The sequence below is a fragment of the Acipenser ruthenus genome, chromosome 20 (genome assembly GCF_902713425.1).
Source record: "Acipenser ruthenus chromosome 20, fAciRut3.2 maternal haplotype, whole genome shotgun sequence".
Taxonomy (NCBI): Eukaryota; Metazoa; Chordata; class Actinopteri; order Acipenseriformes; family Acipenseridae; genus Acipenser; species Acipenser ruthenus.
Window position 1 is genome coordinate 17,521,467 of NC_081208.1, and position 22,458 is coordinate 17,543,924.

At 39.2% G+C, this 22,458-nt stretch overlaps 1 protein-coding gene and 2 long non-coding RNA genes across 5 annotated transcripts; 1 reads left to right on the forward strand and 2 right to left on the reverse strand.

Annotated features, from left to right (window-relative positions):
* Positions 1-616: 616 nt before the first annotated feature.
* LOC117425223 (E3 ubiquitin-protein ligase TRIM39-like) lies at positions 617-12,492 on the reverse strand. Of its 3 annotated transcripts, XR_009307888.1 has the most exons (6): positions 11,712-12,492; positions 8,856-8,975; positions 8,234-8,332; positions 6,657-6,836; positions 3,998-4,120; positions 3,627-3,637 (listed from the first exon to the last, which is right to left on the reverse strand). XR_009307888.1 is itself a non-coding variant. In XM_034042017.3 (5 exons), exons 1-5 carry the CDS (start codon positions 11,806-11,808, stop codon positions 3,084-3,086), a joined length of 993 nt encoding a protein of 330 aa, XP_033897908.3. In that variant the 5' UTR covers positions 11,809-12,492; the 3' UTR covers positions 617-3,083. The 3 variants fall into 3 exon arrangements, 2 of the variants coding, with proteins under 2 accessions (XP_033897908.3, XP_058849551.1); XM_034042017.3 differs by lacking the exon at positions 6,657-6,836 and having other exon boundaries at positions 617-3,637; XM_058993568.1 differs by lacking the exons at positions 3,627-3,637; positions 3,998-4,120 and adding an exon at positions 4,520-6,057.
* Positions 12,493-14,971: 2,479 nt separating this feature from the next.
* LOC131698889 (uncharacterized) lies at positions 14,972-19,900 on the forward strand. Its single transcript, XR_009307890.1, has 3 exons — positions 14,972-15,245; positions 17,703-17,919; positions 18,544-19,900. It is a non-coding gene; the product is annotated as an uncharacterized LOC131698889 (long non-coding RNA).
* Positions 19,901-21,174: 1,274 nt separating this feature from the next.
* Positions 21,175-22,420, reverse strand: LOC131698888 (uncharacterized). Its single transcript, XR_009307889.1, has 3 exons — positions 22,393-22,420; positions 21,720-21,852; positions 21,175-21,378 (listed from the first exon to the last, which is right to left on the reverse strand). It is a non-coding gene; the product is annotated as an uncharacterized LOC131698888 (long non-coding RNA).
* Positions 22,421-22,458: the final 38 nt, after the last annotated feature.

Below are 22,458 nucleotides of genomic sequence, written 5' to 3' on the forward strand. Positions count from 1 at the left end.
ATTTTTAAAAATCAAAAAGACCCCTTTAGACGGCTTACACTGCTGATAATCTGGTGTGTATACTGTGTGAAATCATCACCATTTTATACTCTTGCATAAAACGAACATTAACATATTGGAAATATCATTTTTTATGTGATTTGTGGATGTTCTGATTGGACGTGGCAGGCAGGTTGTGAAATGGTTCTGGAGGTATTCAGGCTTGTTCCTTATTGATGAATACGAGACTCCATTTCCTTCAGGAGTGCTGTTGTGTAGTATTGTATTGGGTGATGGAAATTGGCAGTCAGTTCTGTTCTCCTGGCTTTGACATGTTACTCATGAAACATCAAGAATGTTTTGGATACATCAGAAGCACCTGCCCACCAAACCCCTGCTGTCAGGCTGCTATCCCCATCTATCAGATCAGCTGCCTTTCCCATCCATTGTGAAACTGAAGATGAGAATTTAGAGTTGACAATGTCGTGTTCTTGAAGCAAGGGGCGTTTTTATTATGAGAAATACAGTCATTTACAGTATTTTTTTTTTTTTTTTTTTTAGCTATCAGCATTTAAATGAGTTATGCTGATTTAATTAAGTGTATAATTTTGTGTAGGCGCAGAGTAGCCAGCAGACTTTGAAACCAGATTCTTGTTTCTACTCATTACTTGGCACCCCCGTAGTATGTTTTTCATTAGCAGGCTGGTATGCCTGAATCAAGTTTTGGGAAACACAGACAAGTACAGGATCAAAAACAGAGTTGTCAAAGGCTACAACAACTCAAAGCAGGTAAAAAGATACATTATTCAAAAACAGGAATAAAAAAACAAAAAGATTTATACACACATGGAACAATAGTTTAATTCACAAGAGAATGACGGAAAGACATGTATTAATATAAAAAATTTGTTAATTTATTTTTACAGAGTAGGCATCATATACACACACACACACACACACACACACACACACACACACACACACACACACACATACACATATACATATACATGGGTGGGGTATTCCTTTTATATTTCAAAAATGCTACATCAGAATATATATTCACACACAAAGATAAAGACACATATGAGAGAGGTAAATGGCTATAAAACAGGAAATTAAATGAATTCATCATTCATGAAATTAAAATCAACATTATGAAAAACCATTTTCCGTGCAACATTAACCCTTTATGCTCCTGTGTTCAATATAGAGATAAAAACATGTTTTTTTATTTTATTTTTTATTTTAACAATGAAAAACAAAAACATTGATAATAACAATAATAATCAGTAAACAGTAATTATCAAATAAAAATCAAACAACATCAAAACGTGTGCCATTATCAACTTGCTCTGTGCCATTTATTGAAATGTTCAATATAACAGAATCCGGGGTTGCCATCGCAACCACTGCACATTTTTCTTGTATCATTTCCTTTGTTTTCATTTTCGTAGCAGACACCTTTTTTGCGGTCTCTGCTTCCCTTGTGTTGGAGGGATAGTCACTAATGTGTGTACAGGGCTACTTTGCATAGGAATTGTGATGGATCTGGCTGCCGCAGACGCCTGCTTTATTACCTTCCTGTGTTTTGATAATATTTCGTCACAGCACTGCCATTTCAAACCAAACAGCTTCCCGTTTGCAGCTGGCTTACCAGTAAAGTATCTGCATGCTCTTTTGTTTGTACAGTCACAAAGGTAAGCGATTAGCTTTTCGGGACCAAAAGCCAAAAAGCACTCCAAAGGAGAACGCAAACTCTCAAGTTCCACGGCGGGGTGCACATCTGTGTAAACAGGTGGAAAGTCCAATGATGGAGGACTAGCATCATGGTAGGGATCAGTAATAAACAACCAGTCCCCTGCTGTTCTTGGCTCCACATCCTCTTCATCATCACCGCTGAGTGATAAGTCAGCATCACTGTCGCTGGTATCGAAATCCTCCGAACCAACTTCGAAATCTTCATCACTCCTGTTGTTGCTTTCCATGTACGTTGCCATGTTTGATTTCGCTAAAAACTATTTAAACTACAACTAAACAAGTAAAACTAACAATAAAACAATAATAATAATAATTTAAAACACTATATATATATATATATAACTTGTAAAAGTTGAATGGCTTCGCGCAATATAGCTCAGTCTTCTAAATGCCCACAGGTAGATTGGAATCGCTACATGACACGCAATTGAATTTAATTGCACATTCCACAGTACTAGCACTGCCTTAGAGAATGAAACCTGAAACACTAGACTGAGAAACCGCTCATAGAATAGAATGGGAAACTTGACGTACGCAGGTACGACATGGTACTGTAAGTGGGTTTTCATTTGACGCACGTGCGTACGTCATGGTGTTTAAGTGGTTAATTGACTCTAACATGGGAAAGGGAAGTGGGGTTGGAGTTTCCTGTTTCATCCACATCTATACAGACTGGTTAACCTCATGAACCGCATGGAAGAGGTTTGTGCAGGTACCTGACTGCAGTGTGGTCTGAGGTCCTCTTTGCAGACTGTGTTTGTATAATGAGCAGCTGTTCAAATCAGAGCCTGTTAAGGTGTTGTGGATAGATGCTGCATTCTTGCTGTTTAAACGCTCAGATATGTTGAAAGGAATGTTACAAAAATAATGAAATGTTATTGGCAGTCTTTATGTAATGTATTTAGTTCCATTTATCACTTTGTTGTCATATTCTTCTTCCTTATTGATGTGGATTGTCCATACGAGAAGGTCCCCTGTGTCTCACCCAGTAAAATAATTCCATCCATATCTATAAAAACACTCAATAGCAACAATTTGAAAATAAACTATTACCTGTAAAATTCAACGACAAACGTTGCGACTAAAAGTCCTATCAATGTGTTCGCTGTTGAAATTAGTTTTGGATCACATTATTTTATCCCTGGGCAATGTGGTCTCTACCCCCAGGTAATGAAGTGTCAACATCTCGTAATGGTACTAAAGATTTCTAATGGAAACGTTATTATTGAATTTGACATAGTTTCTTCCAGTGAAAGTGCTGCTGCATGGAATGCAGGGTGTGTCATGCCAGATTGTTTTGAATCCTGCTGAAGCAGATAGATATGTAGATAGATACATATAATCTAGCCTAGTTCAGGCAGTAATGTTTTATAATATTCAGTGCAAACAGGGTCTGCAATAACAAGACTTGTATTGTCAACAGCATAGAAGACTGGATAGAGTTTCTCAGTGAAAGTGTCATTGAAAGAGTAGATGTGAGATGGGATCTCCATGTTGTAAAAGGAGAGACACCCGTTTTCATAATCCAGGTACAGCCCCACCTTTCGGAGCATCTTTATGTGTGGCACTGTGAATGGGGTCTCAGTGAGAGCGGCAAAATAATCGTTATTCTGCAAAACAGTCCAGTAACCATGCTTGGGATTCCAGAGGAAATCTTTCTTCCTCTTTGAAGATGCTGTGGTGACACCAAGTCTCCAGGCATGACCATTCTCCACCAGCACTTCCCAGAAATGCCTTCCTGAGGTGAACCCTTCCCTGCTCACAACACCGGCCCAGTAATTAAATCTCTGGGGATTGTCCGGGATAACCTGCTGTTTTCTTCCCAGTACCACTTGTTTCCTATCTCTAGACACAAGGAGTAAGGGGTGTGCTGTACTGGGATCCAGACTAATAGCAACTGTGGAGAGGAAGAGAGTGAGCAGTAACTGAAGAGGGTCATAGTATATAAGGGGAATGGCTTTTCTAATGGAATGGTTTGTACAGATGTGGGGATAATCATGTACTTTGCATCATGGCAAGATGTGTAAACAACGTGGCAGAGAGAAGTTCTCAGCTGACCCATTCTTCTTCTTCATCGACAATGTACCACATAATAATATCTCAAAGTGTACTGTCTCCGTATAACTGAAACAATATGGCCATTTTAAAGAAGACGTTAAATGTTGAGATCACTAACGCATTTTGTATACAGTGTTTAAATAATCTATCTGAAGTCTTTATCTCAAAGGTCATTCAGCATTCTCAATACATAACTTACCTTCCATGTCACAAGGTATCTTCATAAGGTCGTTCTTACACAGCTGGTCAGCATTGCTCAAGTTGTTCTTAAACTGTTGATTTGCATTGTTGAGTTCAGATATCTGGTTCCAACACTGAAGAACTAAAATAAAACATTTTATTAAAAATTTCTAATGTTAAATCTGACCAAAAACATTTCACGTGTATGAAGATGGACATATACAGATGGGATATCTAAAAAAGGAGGCCCAAGTTATAACTAGCTTGACCCCGCCCTTTATATTGCAACAGGAACTTCTAGCAACCTGGTATCTGTGTGTGTATGTCACACTCTACATGGTGAGCATGAGAACTGGTTTGAATTTTGCCAGATTGTAGCTTCTAATTTAAATATTATTTAAGTTTGGAGAGATTGAGGATAGTTTGGTTAATAGCATGATTGTATAACAGTAATAGAAAAAAACAGAAATCTAAGTCATTTAAAGATCATATAAATAAAATATATAAAATATAATTTTTTACAAATTGCATGTTTATTTAAATTTCTTGATTTATATGACATAAGGAACTTCTAACACTAGTTATAAAAATAAGTTACATTTAAGGAGTGTGTATTTAGCAGCAGGTATTATATAAATCCATCCATTAATATGTTGACTTCAAAACAAGAAATGCTGTCCTTCCCTCACCTCCACAACGGTGTACCAACCAATGGCAATGAACTTACTGTGAAAGGATAGTGTCACTGGCAAGGCTGCTTACTGGCAGGAGAGCGACTCAGACACAGAGCTGCAGTTAAAGCACTGGAGCGCATATTTATTTAAAGAAAATGAACATAAAGAAAGAAAGAAACAAGGCACATGGGCCAAAATAAACAAAAACAACTACTGCTTAGTCTGGGCATTTGCCTTCACCAAAGTCCATAAACACAGCACATACACTCACAAAAAACTCTTCTCAACTCCCAGCACCAAACAAAGGATCTCTCCCCTTTCATCATATCATGTGGCTGGGTCTTGATTGATGATCGATTATTCAGTTAAGACCCAGCCACATTCCACACTTATATTCAGCCCCATCCCTGCCAAACAAATAAAAACACACCACCCACACTATTTACACTTCCGCCCTGCCACAACGGACACGAACAGCTGATGAACGACTGCATCACATTACACTATGTAACACAATTTTTGTTCCTGGGTAGTAAGTGTTATTTCCTAATTGCTTATGCCTCAAAAGTATAGAAAATGGCTATTATTCCCCACAAACTTTGCTTTTGTGACCAGGACAGTGATATTTTGAAATTTACCTATTTCCAATGAGAAAACGGGCAAATTTGTGTCTTTTCGTTCACATAAACAACATATGAATCCAAATTAACATGTATTTATACTAAAGTAATACAAAAATGACTACAAAAGATTTAGAAGTGAGTAGTTTTTCGAGATTTACGATTATACTGTAAATCACTTTCACGAATCAACCCCCAAATGTAGTCTCCCATCATGTTCTCATTATACTGTCCTTGGTAGCGGCGTTCAAAGTCCAGTATATCCTGGTGGAAGCGCTCGCCTTGCTCCTCCGAGTATGTTCTCCTTGAATTTATCAAGATGAGCATCAAGGATATGGACTTTGAGGGACATCCTACAGCCCATTGTGCCATAGTTCTTCACCAGAGTCTCAACCAGCTCCACATAGTTTTCGGTCTTGTGATTGCCCAGGAAGCCCCGAACCACTGCGACTAAGCTGTTCCAAGCCGCTTTCTCCTTACTAGTGAGCTTCTTGGGGAATTCATTGCACTCCAGGATCTTCTTTATCTGTGGTCCGACGAAGACACCGGCTTTCACCTTTGCCTCAGACAGCTTAGGGAAGAAGTCTTGAAGGTACTTGAAGGCTGCCGACTCCTTATCTAGAGCTCTGACAAATTGTTTCATAAGGCCCAATTTGATGTGCAGTGGTGGCATCAGCACCTTCCGGGGGTCCACCAGTGGCTCCCACTTGACGTTGTTCCTCCCCACAGAGAACTCGGTCCGCTGTGGCCAGTCCCGCCTGTGGTAGTACGCCTTGGTGTCCGTGCTGTCCAAAAGGCAAAGATAGCAGGGAAACTTGGTAAAACCGCCTTGGAGACTGTAACAGGGCGAGGTGCCCTGTACATTGTTTTGTTTGTTTACTTTTAGATCAGGGTCCCCCTCCGCCCCTGTGTTATTTTGTATTATTATTATGATTTATTATTGTATATATGTCGGCGAGCGGCGTATATTTAGTTATTGTTTTATGTATAGATGTGACGATGTAGCCGTTTGTGTTATTATTTAGTAGCGTGGATGGGAAGCCCCATCCATACAGGATTTTAGTAAACTCGAGCAGAAGGTGGCCATCTCCCGAATTAATTAGGTGATTTAATTTGTTGCTAATTGGGAGATGGTCACCTGTTATAAAAGCCTGCAGCTCTCGGCACTCGGGGTGGGGTGTTTTAGGAGCGGAGAGAGTGAGAGGAACGAGAGCGGAAAAAGAAACTAAACTTAGACATAGGAACAGTGAAGGCAACCTGCCCAGCCTGACCTGTGTTTTATTTTGTATTTGGTGTTCGAGATTTGTTTTATGTTTAAACCTTTTATTTTGCTCTGTGAGCACAGTTTGTTTTGTTATTAATAAAAACGGCAGCCAGCCTTTACCTGCAGTACTTCCCCGGTGTCAGTATTTTTGTTCCTGCTTCTGCCTGACGTCAGACCACTCGTCATCCCTGTCACAGAGACCCATCAGGAATGCCACCATTTTGAAGTCTCCTATGACCTCCCAGCCGTACTCATCATACTTCAAGGCATCCAGCATGGTCTTGATGCTGTTGTAATCCTCTTTCAGGTGCACCGAGTGAGCCAGGGGAAGAGACGGGTACTTGTTACCATTATGGAGCAGCTATTTATATTACTGGAAAGTTCTAGAAAGTTATAGAAGTTACTCCAAGTTTACTCAGCACTGAATCTATCTGGAATGCTCTGGAAAATAGGTAAATTTCAAAATATCACTGTCCTGGTCACAAAAGCAAAGTTTGTGGGGAATAATAGCCATTTTCTATACTTTTGAGGCATAAGCAATTAGGAAATAACATTTACTACCCAGGAACCAAAAAAAAAAATTGTTACACGGTGTTATCAGACAATCAATAGGAGGCTGTGTGGTCCAGTGGTTAAAGAAACCCACCTCAGCCACTGACTCATTGTGTGACCCTGAGCAAGTCACTTAACCTCCTTGTGCTCCGTCTTTCGGGTGAGACGTAATTGTAAGTGACTCTGCAGCTGATGCATAGTTCACACACCCTAGTCTCTGAAAGTCGCCTTGGATAAAGGCATCTGCTAAATAAATAAAATCATAATAACAATCATTAAAGTGAGTGTAGCAGGGCGATTGCCCTGCACGTGTGTATTTAGTGTGAATATAATTTGTATGGGGAAATTGGTTTATTGTGTGTCGTTTTGGAGTTTAATTGAATTATTGTTTTACAGACGGGCGCTCGATTGAGACTTGCTGCCTGCTAGGCTTGGTTGAGGGGAGGGGCAGCAAATGATTGGCTGTGCTGGACCTCAATCAGCAGGTGGGCGGGTCTTGACCGAGTGTCCGTCAGTTCAAAAGCATCCGCGGGAGATGGTTCGAGGCGAATGTAACGCCATGTCAGAGGGGAGGAGAGGGTCCGCTCTGCAGAAACGACAGCTACGCAACCCTGACACTGCAAGCGGTGCTTGTGAAGGCTATGCCCAGCCAAGGCTATATGAAGCAGCACGAGTCGTTGTATGAATACCGGCTCATGAGTAGGTTAGTTAGGGGATAGTGATCCCATGTGATGTATAGCGAGGGTTACGTAGTGTAGCCGGTTCCTGGAGCGGGACGCCTCGTTTTAAGGCTAGCGCTCGCCCTCTGGGGCACCTTTTATTTGTAGTTTTTGTACTGTGTTTTATTTTGCCTTTTGTACAGCTTGCTGTATGTGTCCTCTCTGCGTTACCATGGCTGGCAACGTCACATGACCACCTTTACTTTCTTTTCTGGTTGTGTTAATAAATCCTGCGCGCCTGTGCCGGCGTTTCAACTCCACCCCCAGTTGTCTCTCTGTAGTTTGTAAACAGCGGCTATCCACGCAAGTGACGTAAGACCCGGTCACAGTGAGCTATTGCAAAAACACTTCAGAATGATGTCACAGTTAACTCCACTTAACTTATACAATATAACAAACAACAATGTATAAACCTGTTGTTCTTACTTGCTATCCCCATGCCGATGACTGCCAGCAGTAAGACACACACTGCAGCTCCCAGAGCAATGGTGACACTGGAACGAGAACTGGACTTGACTGGGGGAACTGGGACAGAGGGAGAGAGAAACAAAGAGAGGGAGATACATACCACTGATTATGCAACAAATGGCATTCAATGTGGTACCACTCCTCTCGTCACATAGTGTGCAGAGAAAAAAAAACTAGTTATCTGCCCCACAAGTGCAGTGGTACCTCAATTATTATGAATTTACTATAAATGCAGAACGGCTTGGTGAAATACTAATTCTTCATATCACCCTAAAAACAAGTTTCAGCAACATTGAAAGACTGCCAAGACTGATACCAACATACAAATAACTCAAGCTCATTACAATAATGTTGCACAGTCAGAAAGCGAGAGATCGCACCTCAATCCTGACCTGAACACCTTGTGCCTGCCATTCAGTCCTGGGCCTCTCTCAAGCAGAGACTGGCACTAACTGAACAATACCACTCTTTGCTAAACTCTTACTATCCTCAACAAGCTCAATATCTTGCTGGTCATCAGTACGGTCTTGTCAGCTAGCATGTAGGAAGTCTCTATTCAAAGATGCACAGAACTACTTACCCCCCTGTCCTTCTCTCCTGTCTTGGGTCTGGTTTACTGTTGAGTAGACATCCTCCGAGGGCTTCTGCAGCCCAGTGTAAATGCTGTCCATCTCCATGGCTGGTGCTGTAGACAAGTGAGCTAGAGAGGAAGTTCTGACTGTTATATAGAGCAGGCTAAAGGGCTGGGCAGGGCTAGAGGAACTGTGTTTTCACACTAGGCTCTGTGTGGTACAATGTTACTGCCGAACATAGAGCTGTCAGAGTTCAGTCCCCGTGTCTGACCAGGCCTGTGTCTGTGTCTTTAAATATGGATACAATATTTGCACCAAAGAAAAATAAATAAACTGTTTTGACAGTAAAAGTGGTTTTGCACAGCGTTTCATTTTTCTTTCCCAATTAAGCTGTTGCAAACACTTACTGGTATTTCTTTTTAATTATCTGTAAAGCTTATTGAAAAACATTTCTTAAATATACATTCCTGTTAAATGGCTATTTTCGAACACAGAAATATGAGTCAGAATTATTGTAACATGGAATTTCAAGAATAGTATTCAATCAACACAGTAGGATAAATATCAGGTTACAAAACAGACCTTTATTATTTTGTTTACTGCAAAATCTCAGTGAATACAGTTTGTGCCTAATTCTCCTCCACTACCTAGGTGGCAGTAGCAGGTGTAAACATACTGTAACTACAATTGTTTTTATTTGCCTCTCTTGATTTTTCAGAACTCCTTTGTTGTTCTCTCACAGACACTTTTTGTAGCTGCTCCGTCGACGCAGGTACCTGTGTGCTGTGTGACCTGTCTGCTAAGGTCATGCAGACGCTCGTCAATAACAGACTTTGTCGCACATCTATGCAGGTCTGCGCAGATCTGCAAGAATCTGCGTGACTAGAGCGCCACCTATCTTTCTTCTGTCTGAGCAGATCAGACCTGACCCTGTTGAGCTTCTGAGAGCCGAGGCAGTTAGTTTGGCAGATGTACTCTTATTGTTAAATTAACATTCCGTTTTTTATTTTTTTATTTATTTAATTTTGTTTGAAGAAGCTAAAATAGTTTGTGTGGTCATCACCTCTGTATCTCTGTTTTATTTTCACACAGGAAACACTGATGCACTTCCCCCCTCACTGTGCAGTGCATTTTAGCTTCACAATCCATTTATATGAATCTTTTGGGACCGTGACTCGGATACAGTGAATGGACTCTGGTTTTTGCTGGTTTAGGGGTTCAGCCCCTGCTCTGACAGCCAGGAAGCCCCATAGCTGTAGTTTTCAGCAGTGCATAGAAGGGAAGTGGCAATGTGACAAGACATACAGTATTAAGCACCCTGCAAGGACACATCCACAATTATAAGACAGCCCCCACCCCACCCGTTACTATTAACCAGTTTGTATAGATGTGGTTAGTTGAATAGCTGTCTACCTAACAGAAAGCACAAACCTATTTCTCTTTCCCCTCTCTAGGCCTAGAAAGCATTTCAGGTGCAGAACATGTTTATAAGCTTCTTAACCTTCTGACTGCCAAGGTAATAGACCATTAGTGCCTGTGCTGCCACAGTAATACAAACAAACAAACATTACCTTAAGTTAAGAAATACCGTTAAGAAATACAGCGTGTCCCAAAAGAATGATTACACTAATACTATCTAGACTAACTGCAGCATTAATGTTGGAAAACTTTGTTTTTGCCACATTCCACGGCTGGGACCTTGTGCTAAAGGTAGAAGATACTGATGATAGGGAATTTGCTGAAGGACACTGATTGCATTTCATGAAACCATCTGTGTTCACACACTGTACATATGCAACACACTGTAGAACTGAACATTGTATAGTAGTGCAAACAACCCCTATGATTCTGTAAATATAACCAGTACACACACACACACACACACACAAATATTTTCCATAATCTTGCTCAGTAAATATAAGAAACATTTTAAAGATTGCTCAGTTTATCACACTATACTCTTCTACAGTTTGAAATGTCTGTGGGAAGCTCACTGATAAATAATAATAAATAAAATAACAATAATAATAATAAAGTCAATGATCACCATGTACTCTAGATGTTCTTGTTCACCATGTAGATCTGGATAGACAGGATCAACTAAGGTCCACATTTTGAATTCAATTGAAAAGAAATTCAACACAGATTGTTAATACCTGTTTGTTTTCTTCAATTTAATTAAATGGGTTTACAATCTACTGAAGCATATGCATTGGTAAAAAAAATGATTATAGTATGATTATGATAACATTATTATATTTTTATCAACACTAGAAAAGGTCAAAAAAATTCATGAGCAAATGCTTTGAGAATAGAATTCTATAAATTAAATACCAAGAAAATGAAGAAGCAGAAGCTGGAACTGACAGCAGGAAGAGTATCACAGCAACGCGCGGTCAGTTGGTCTTGAAACAGACATTAGTTTTTTTTTGTCAGCTTGTTTCAGTAAAGCGAACTTCTCATTTTATATGAGAGCACTTCATTATCATGATACTCGACTGTATCACATTTTAACCCCTCATAGGGCATTCATCTAGAAAAACAGCTGCACCGTTCAGTAACACAGTGCTTGAGAAGCAGGGGTTTTCAGGTCAGGACTAAAAATAAATACGCAGGCAGGGGTTATGAGAGCTTCCCTTCCCAGCTCTGCCAGCGAGAGAGCGAACCTCAGTCCTTACCTGAACACCCCCTGCCTGCCATTCAGTCCTGGGCCTCTCGAAAGCAGTGACTGGCACTCTGAACAATACCATCCTTTGCTAAACTCTTACTATCCTCAACAAGCTCAATATCTTGCTGGTCATCAGTACGGTCTTGTCAGCTAGCATGTAGGAAGTCTCTACGCAAAGATGCATAAAACTACTTACCCCCCTGTCCTGCTCTCCTGCCTTGGGGCTGGTTTATTGTGGAGTAGACATCCTCCGAGGGCTTCTGCAGCCCAGTGTCAATGCTGTCCATCTCCATAGCTGGTGCTGTAGAGAAGTAAGCTAGCGAGGAAGTTCTGACTGTTATATATAGAGCAGGCTAAAGGGCTGGGCAGGGCTAAAGGAACTGCTTTCACACTAGGGTCTGTCTGGCAGAGTGTTGCTGCTGTCCATCTCATTGCTAGAGCTGTCAAAGAAGTGAACTACAGCTCTGACTAATTTAAATGAAGATGTTAGGGGAGTGAGAAGTTCAGTCCCCATGTCTGACCAGGCCAGGTCTGCGTCTTTAAATAGGGATACAATATTTGCACCACTGTATTAATAAAAAAATCTTTTGTGACTGTGACTCACAGTGAATGAACTCTGCACAGGTTTTTGCAGAGCTGAGGTTTAGGGGATCAGTAGCTGTAGTTTTCCATGTCTGGAGAGCTCAACTGCACACAGGTGCTGCTTATCAGGGTTGTTAAGACAGTAGAGGAGCCCTTCCCCTAGCTTGTGCTGACCTGAACAGGATTCTATCACCCAATTGGATGGTTGGGAACTGGGGCTATAAAGCAGTGCCTTGCAGAAACCAGTCTGTCTAATTTCAGACTTCAACAAACCTGTTACACAAACAAACCAGCAGCTCTTTTCCTTTTTTAATTGTCAGATACATTTTAAGTACTTTTTCCTATGGTATTTATTTATTTGTTTATTTAGCAGATGCCTTTATCCAAGGTGACTTACAGAGACTCGGGTGTGTGAACTATGCATCAGCTGCAGAGTCACTTACAATTACGTCTCACCCGAAAGACGGAGCACAAGGAGGCTAAGTGACTTGCTCAGGGTCACACAATGAGTCAGTAGCTGAGGTGGGATTTGAACCGGGGACCTCCTGGTTACAAGCTCTTTTCTTTAACCACTGGACCACACAGCCTCCTATGGCACAGAGATGACTTTGGCTTGACTGCAATCCATATCTTCTGTTCTGCAAGGCACTGCTGGTTCTCACTGTGCTCTAAAAGGGTAGCTACAGTACAAGCTGTGGGCTCTTGTTGCTGCTGCATCCTGTTCATCATGGCTTGCACCACAGGGTAAGGCCTCTGCTCTCTTGAACTGGACTCGCAGCTGCTTGCTGTCAGCCAGCTTCACCTTTGTTTGTGTTTAAAAGCCCTGCACTATGTAGTCCTTTGATACTCAATTGGGACTTGTCTTCTTTAAAGGAACACTGTTTAATTTACACACCTGTTACTCAAACGAGTAACTTGACAATTCAGATTTGCAATTAAGAGTCAGAGAAAAAAAAACAACATATTTTTGTGTTTTTTTTTTATTGGTATTTATTCGTAATGTTTATACTTGCATTGCTTTTGTTATTTATCATCTCTGGATGCTTTACATTATGTCACCGGGTGAAAATCACTTCAATAATTTTGCATAAATAAAATCGCTTTTTGATTTATTTACTTTTATTGTAATTTTTTAAATTATAGAATATAACATTGAACTATTTATTAAATTTCACTTGTATTTTGGTTGCTTCATAACTTCTTTTAATACACTGTAGGTTTTCTTTTGTTTGTTTATTTGTTTGCGCATTTGACTTGTATAGATCTATGTTGATTTGGGATTGAGGGTTACATTTTTTTATTATTATTTTGTTATTGCCATCCTGAAGTGACTCGCTAAACTGTACTCACAAGGAAAATAATATTGAGTACCCACAGGTGGAATGGATATTAACAAATTGCCCCTAGATCGGGATTGGAGCACACAGACTGATTGTCAAAGTCAAGATACTTTTTAAACAAAGGGATTTCAGAGGAACGGGGTGGCGAAGTAAGGAAATCGAAAACAGGGACAGAGCAGAGAGGTGGTGTGTGGGAGGACAGTTGTCAGACCAGGAAGGAAGGACAGACAGACAGACAGACAGCTTCTGAGACTTTAAACCAGTAGCAGTGGTTGGAGGGAAGCAAATTTCCATTTTGGGGAGTGGCTGGATGATCAGCTCATCCCACAGAGCAAAGTACCTCTTGCTACATTTCAATTGTTCAAAGTGTTGTGCATGTTGACTAGACTTGCTGTGGGATACTACTTGTGGTGTTTATAGCAGAAGCCGGGTCCGCTATTACTGCCCCTCGTTTTAAGATCCTATGCTACTCTAGTTTCACTGTTGCTTGTTTTTGGTGATTAACTAGTACTTTCAGTAACATTGCACTCTGCCCCACCTTTAGGTCCTTAGCAACATTACACACTTCAGTATTTTAGCCTGCCTGTTTTTAGCTCCCTCATTATAATTAAACTGCTTCTAGTATCGTTATGGTGGAACCAAATTTAAGACGGAGTTAGGATACCAGTCAAGATCAAGACAAGGTAAATACTGTGTTTTTCTGCTGCTGAAGCTGCAGCAACTTACTTTGTTGAACTTTTTTCTTTTTTTTTGTCTCTCTTGTGGGGATATTTTCCGATTTCCTTAATTATATTTTAAAAATAAATAAATAACTTAATTTCAACGCAAATAATTAATTACCTGAGCTGAGTGCCAGATCCAGGAAATAAACGCTGGGTAAATCAATATTCATTACAATAAATCTGCATTGAGGTAATCAAGCACAAAGAATAGAAACACTGGAAAATGATAATTGTAGAGCAATAAGATTAATGGAAAGAATAAACCATTAGAATAATGAGAATTAAATTCACAATTCCCTTCAAATGTAAATCTCATCCAATATTTACAGGTCAATTGATCCATAATAAAGCCAATTTGAGTCCTTGATTGCCAAAGAGGCAGAGTTAAAAAATAAACCAAAAAAATCAAAAAAGAAAACTAAAATGTCCAAAAAGTGTCCCCTGGACTAAATAAATAAATAATAAAGAAAATAAACTGAGACTTCTGTCTTGAGGCGTCATTGAACCTCAATAAAAAATAACAAGTGTATACAGTATATAAAATCCAGATGATTACGGAAAAAACACAGAAATATAATGCTGAGAATTAATCCAGCACAAGAAAATGAATAAATTGGTCAATCTCACCAAGCAGTACAGCAGCAACATCACCCGGGTTTGAAAAAAAACCTTCTAACAAATGATTTCCCAATGGAAAAGTAGCTCAGACAAATGATCTTTTAAATCCCAGGGTAAAACAGGAACGGCTTTGTGAGACAATGACCAGTAATCCACAGCCTGGATATAAAGACTTAAATAAATCTCTATAAATATTCACCAAGGTGAATTTCAAACACAGCTGAAGAAGCTGATTGTAGAATTGATTCTATTTTTTTTTTTATTATATACAGTATATAGAGAAAGAGAGAGAGATTTCTTTTTTTTTTTTTTTTGAGCAGTAGGTTAGAAATTTTACAGCCATGACATAATGGCTGTAAAAACTCCCCTAAATTCTGACCATCGCTAACAGTGACTGTCTGCATCGTCATTTCAGAAATTGCATTGACTTACCACGGCATTCCTCATCATCACAGCTACTTGTCTCAGGTAAGATTAGACTCTAACGGACGTACCATGATATAGCTACTATTTTTCTGTGGTGTTACACTGTAGATTTACATGATAATGAACTAGTGAATTGCGTGGGTATGTATTACTTTACTGTATCCACTATGGCTTGCAAATTTGATTGCTAGAAATATCAATGGCACAATACTGTGTATACTGTATGATTATTGATTTGTACCGAGATCTGGTGGTATTGTGTTAAACTGAACAGCATACTGCTCAGTTTTGACAGTCCTAGGCTGACTGGGAAATATGTCCCGGTTTGGTCTGTGGAAAAGGTGGCATTGCACTTAAACTTGTTTTTTATTTTAATCTCTGATCTGTTGTTCCCTCCAAATCAATAAACACAAGACTTTGGAGATCACGGGTTCTTGGCTTTTTCCTGCTCCATGCTTGCAGACTCCAGCAGCTCACCACAATGACATGTGATAGAACAAGGCAAGCCTCCTGTCCTATGCCTTGTAGCAGGGTGCCCCGTCATCCCTATAGACCCATATAGAAGAGATGAAATCCCCATTTGTGCAGAGAAACATTGCTGATGGGAACATGCTCTCCTCCAGAACCCTAAGATTCAATTCCTTATTCATTCAGTTCAATCGCTGATCATTTCTACCAGTGTATGCAGGAGAATCGTCTGGGTTTCATTGTCCAGTTGATGAATGACCTGGGGCACTGTGTGTGAATAAGAGATCTCAAAGCAATGGTTATTCTGTTGGTAAAGATATTGAAGGGATAGGTCTAGCACAGGAGGCAGTAACAGTAAGTAACCACTACAGGGTGTTGGAGATGCTTTATGATGCCATTCCTTATTCACTCAGGGGAATTGTATTGAAACCAACTTTATTATGCTAGAAATATAAGTAATAAAAAAAATATAAAAACAAGACCCACATTGTATTATTATTATTTATTTCTTAGCAGACGCCCTTATCCAGGGCGACTTACAATTGTAAGCAAATACATTTCAAGTGTTACAGTACAAGTAATACAATAAGAGCAAGATAAATACAATGACTTTGGTTCAAGCAAGTCCAAGTGTGACAAAATACAATTCGATAATACAGCAGATAACAGTGACAGTGATAGTTACATCAAGATATGATTAAATACAAAATACTACAGATTAAACACTTGGCAGATTACAGTACTCTGAAGTGCAGCAGTAAAATAGGGGGCAGATAAGAGCAAATAAAGCACATTTTAATGTGAAAGTATTTTTTGCTTGAATACATTTCATCATAACTTTTTTTAAGTTAACTATATTTTTATTATTATTTATTTCTTAGCAGACGCCCTTACCCAGGATGATTTACAGTTGTATACAAAAAATACATATCAAGAATTGCAGTACAATTAAGAGCAAGATATAAAATACAATGACTTTAGTCCTAATAAGAGCAAATACAAAACACAGTACGATTTGATATCGGGGCAGTTCAAGAGCAGGTAACAGTGTTGATAGTTACATCAGGGTTGGATTCGAGTGCAAGTGAAATACAAATTACTACAAATTGGGTTAAGTGCAGGATTAAATACAGTAAAATAGGGAGCAGATAAGTGCAAGTTAAAGTGCATTAAGGGAAGAGTTGAGTTTTACAGGTGGTGTTTGAAGAGGTGTATTTTGAAGATGCGCCGGAAGGTGGTCAGGGACTGGGCAGTCCTGACATCCATAGGAAGGTTGTTTCACCACTGCGGGGGGGGGGGGGCGGTGGAGAAAGAGTGGGCTCTTGAGGCAAGGGAGCGTAGAGGAGGTACAGTCAGTCGTCTAGTGCAGGTGGAGCGGAGAGGTCGGGTGGGGGTGTAGGGAGAGATGAGGGTCTGGAGGTAACTGGGTGCAGTCTGGTCAAGGCATCGGTAGGCGACTACAAGAGTCTTGAACTGGATGCGGTGATCAGGAGCAAGTGGAGTGAGCGGAGTAGCGTGGGAGAAGCGAGACAGAGAGAACACCAGGCGAGCATCAGAGTTCTGGATTAGCTGGAGTGGATGGGTGGCGGACGTAGGGAGGCCGGCCAGGAGGGAGTTGCAGTAGTCTAGTCGGGAGAGTACTAGGGCCTGGACAAGGAGTTGCGTGGAGTAGTTGGTGAGGAAGGGTCGGATTCTTTGTATGTTGCTCAGGAAGAATCGGAAGGTGCATGCTAGAGTGGAGATGTGCTGGGAGTAGGAGAGGCAGTGGTCCAGGGTTATTCAGAGGTTCTTGGCTAAGGAGGAGGGAGAGAGCGTGGTAGATTTCAGAGGAATGGAGATAAAAAGATCAGAGAGAGGGGAGATGAGGAGGGGAAGAAAAGGAGGTCATAGCCATTCTAAAGTGTATTGTAGGTGGTGCCATCAGTTTAACTCTTTTGAGGCTAGTGGCAAGAACTGTAAATCTTAAGCTTAAAGATGTGTCATTTACTTTGAACACAATCAGTTAAATTAAGTCAAATGTGTTCTTTTCAGATTGATCTAGGATTTGGGATATCTATTTCTAAAGAGAAGTTTGCCATGGTTAACCTTAATAAAAGGAAAATAAAAGGAAAATGACAAGAAATATGATGGAACTTCTCTTTTCAAAAGAGGAAATGGCTACTTCTTGAGTGACTGGAAGGAAGTCAAACACTAAAGAAAATGCTGTTATGAAACACTCTGTGCAAAAATAGAGTTTTTGCAGTTATTGGTGAGTGAATCATTTAAAAATTCAAAAGTCTATTCTGCTTTTCACCTACTAAGTATTTTTACTTTGTTGAAAAAATAAAACAGTACTGCTGTACAAAGAACCACACTACGAGCTCCACTATAGCTATTCAAGCAAATCAAAACCGCAAACAAAAAGAACTGTAAAGTTAAGGCAGTGGCCATATTGTCTACTAAGAGTGCCATTTAGTCCAGGAAAATTATTTAAAAACATTACAATAAAATGAAGTTTTATAGGAAATATAGACCATTCAACCTTACCATTTCTTTTTTTTTATTTCAACAAAAGTGCAGCAACAGTTTCCGACTGTGGAGAAAGCTGCCATAAAGACCACAATGGCATACAAGCTAAAAGATGTGGCCACTCACTGCAACGCTAGAGTCCAGCAATCTTGGATATAAAAATGGAATCATCTTTTTTTTAATGTTAATTAAAAAACTATATAAAAGTAATTACTCATAATACAAAATGCATTTTTTTTATTGTTGACCTATTTTGTCAAAATAAAATATTATTTAAATAGTTGTTAATTTTGCAGTTAAATATAATTAAACTGAAAGACATACAAACTTTGAATGAGTAATTATCTTTCTATTGTATAAATAGGAAAACGGAATCAAGACAAGGATGCAAGCTGCAAGCGAGTCAATGACCACAAGCAACGAGGCTGAAGGACGGTCGTAAAACTTAGACACTGTCCTCAGACAAACCAGTCTGGGTCTGCTGTACACCTAAAACCACAGTTTCCAAAAGAAACTGTGCCCTGCTACCTGTGTAGTTAAAACATTCAGCGAAGAGGACAGAGCGGACGGGTGCTGTTCTGGATCCTATACCGAGGACTGAAGACTTTGTTGCAGCTGTTTGTTGATTATCGAGAATTGAAAGCTTTGTTGCCAAGTTTGATCCAATGTAGGATTGCAGACTGTTGCGGAGAGGAGAGCTTTTGAACTGGACACTTCAACAGATTGAGTTTCCGAGCCAGCAGACCAAAAGTCTAAGCTTCAAGGAACTGTTGAGTATAATTCCAGTTGCATTTTCCTTTCCTTTTAATTGTAACACATTCACATAGAATTGAACTGTTAATTTAGTTTGCACACTTTTCATATGGAATAACTTTTTGTGAAACTTGATGACGCAACTATAAGTAATCTACCTCATATTGTTGTATGAAGAATTTCTTGCCATATACTTAATCTATATACCATTAATAAGCTTAATGTGATATATTCTAAGATTGTCTGCATCATCTCAGTTGAGGCTGTGTGCTTGGATGTAGGCGTGTGTGTGTTTGAGCAAGCTACTATGTCACAGCCTACCTGCTTGAATGAGTGCTTCTGGTGTGTGAGGAGTCAGGCGGTGTAATATTTCAATTGCCTGCTAGTCAAGTTAAGACAGTGAGAGTTTTTTAATTGTGTTTTGTGCTTAGAGACGAAGACATTTACTTTTGACTTTTCTGATTTCTGTTTATTATTTTGTGTACTTAATAAAATACTACTATTGATTAAACATTCCTTGTGTCTAAGCGTGAATGTGTGTTCATAGTAAATCCTCAATCTTTCTTTGTAACACGTCAATTAAATATTATTAATAAGAGAACTATCAACCCTGATACACATTAAATGATCAATTATTGAATTGTTCCGACAGTAGAGAGGCTGTTCGGTTGGCTGCCACTCCGTGTGGGCACACAAATAGGCTAGCTGTCTATTATACTAAACTGTGCTAAAGGCAATCCTTAACCAATACAATAGTTTCAATTGGGATCACACAACTACAAAACGCTGTGTGGAAACCGATCAAATTGCAAATCAACCTTTATTCAGTTTAACCACACTCACCTGGTACTAATCACAAACAGAAGATAACCTAATTAAAACACCACCTTTATAATGTTACTTAAATATAGCTAATGTTAAGAGTTGGAGTGAGGCCTATAGTAGCCACTGGGAAGGATTTTGGAAAGGTCCTCGCTCGGACTGCCACAACTTAGACTGCCCTCGGACGTGTGGCTCATAGACTGCCACAGCTCAGACTGCCCTTGGACGTGTGGCTCATAGACTGCCACAGCTCAGACTGCCTTGGACGTGTGGCTCATAGACTGCCACAGCTCAGACTGCCCTCGGACGTGTGGCTCATAGACTGCCACAGCTCAGACTGCCTTGGACGTGTGGCTCATAGACTGCCACAGCTCAGACTGCCCTTGGACTTGTGGCTCATAGACTGCCACAGCTCAGACTATCCTTGGACGTGTAGCCCTTCAACAGCTGGTGTTCTAAGATTGCCAATGTATACTGTCCTGCATTCACTTCGATCAACCACAGCTCTGAGCACTTTAGAAAATTAATTCCTTCAATCAGCTAATGTAGTTACATCAGCAACAAGCAATCACTCATTTCTTATTCTGACTACAAAGCAAAATCGCAACATTTATGTCTGTTACAAAATCAGGACTTCAACCGGGCTAGCTAGTGGGAACAAAACTTTAGACAAGATCCTGATTCTTATCTTAAACAGATGGTCTCTGTTTGCAAGATTGTCTAGAACCAGATTCTAATGTTTCTTCAAACTTAATACAAGGAATTGGGTTACACAAGGAGCGTACTCCCCCACCCCCAATAAGTATTTATTGGCAACATGGTGTAATGATAAAAAACAATCAAACTTTTTAAATAAGGTAAAAGGAGAAATACATGTTTAAAAATCTCATGCTTACAACAAGACCTAACATTTTAATATGATCATGATCAATGTCATGGGGAGATGGAATTTGAAACTTGTAAGAGAGGATGAGATCTCAAATTAAAATTATGGCAAATTAAGAATTTTTTTTTTTTTTTTTTATCCAAAATGCGCAAAAAAACTGAATTCCAGGGACAGGCATTCCCTTATGGAAAACTCAAATGGGGAAAATTTGAAAAAAACAAAAAAAAAAAAACATGGAATTCCCATGGTGAATTGGGACCCATGAAAATCTCATGATTTTAAATTTCAGTTACCCAGTTGGATTTTCATGGGGTTCTCATGAGATTAATAGGGTTCACGTGGGTTATCAATGGGATTTTAATGGGGATTTCAATGGGGTTCCCAAGGCATTTTAATGGTGTTTCTGTGGGTTATACCTTGGGACTAATGGGGTTCATGAGGGTTTCTTACCTATACAAAAACAACAAAAAAAAAAAACCTTTTAAACACCCATTTAAAAATAGGAAAATAATTACTCAAAGTTTGTACAAAAAATGCATTTTGGATTATTGAGTAATTACTTGGATAAAGTTTTTATTTATTTAAAAAAAATATATAAATAAAAATTGATGATTCAATTTTTAATTTCCAAGATTGCTGGACTAGTGTTGCAGTGAGTGGCCACATCTTTTAGCTTTTATGTCGTTGTGGTCTTTATTGCAGTTTTCTCCACAGTCGGAAACTGTTGCTGCACTTTTGCTGAAATAAATCAAATAAATGGTCAGGTTGAATGGTCTATATTTCCTATAAATGGCTACTTCATTTTACTTTAATGTTTTTTATTATTTGAATGTTCCACGTCAGTTTTAATAACTTTCCTGGACTAAATGGCACGCTTAATAGATAATATGGCAGATGCCTTAACTTTACAGGTCTTTTGTTTCAGGTTTTGATTTGCTTGAATAGCTATAGTGGGGCTATATTGTTCTTTGTAGTGTTGTTCTTTGTACAGCGGTACTGTTATTTTTTCAACAAAGTAAAAATACTTAGTAGGTGAAAAACAGAAAATAGTCTTTTGAATTTTTAAATGATTCACTCACCAATAATTGCATAAACTTTTTGCACAAAGGGGGTTTCTTAACAGCATTTTCTTAGTGTTAGTTTCCTTCCAGTCACTGAAGAAGTAGCCATTTCCTCTTTTGAAAAGAGAAGTTCCATCAAATCTTGTCATTCCTGTGATTAGAAAGGTTAACCATGGCAAACTTCTCTTTAAAAATAGATATCCCAAATCCTAGATCAATCTGAAAAGAACACATTTGACTTAATTTAACTAATTGAGTTCAAAGTAACATCTTTAAGCTTAAGATTTACAGTTCTTGCCACTAGCCTCAAAAGAGTTAAACTGATGGCACCACCTACAATATACTTTAGAACGGCTATGGCAGCACCTTATCTTTTTTATCTGGGCCCTAGGTTCAATATAACATTTCAAATGAAACTTTGGCGTAATTAAATAAAATGATTAGAAGACAATTTCCTTGAATTTTTCCTGATTTTCCACCTTTTAAAGAATGAAAGTGTATTCTAAAAATTGAACTTTTAAAACATATGTTATGCTATTGTATATTTATTTTCTTCACAAAACAAACAAAATAAAAACCTAACTCCCTTCAGAGTACTGCCTCTACTTTTGCAAGAAACTAACTATAACCAGGCAGCTAATCCATTTACCAGTAATCAAAATACTTCATTTGCTCTATGTTTTTAACTCACAATCCACTTCCTATCTTTCTCCAAACTCCCACACCCAATAACCCACCTGAGGTTCATTTATATCTC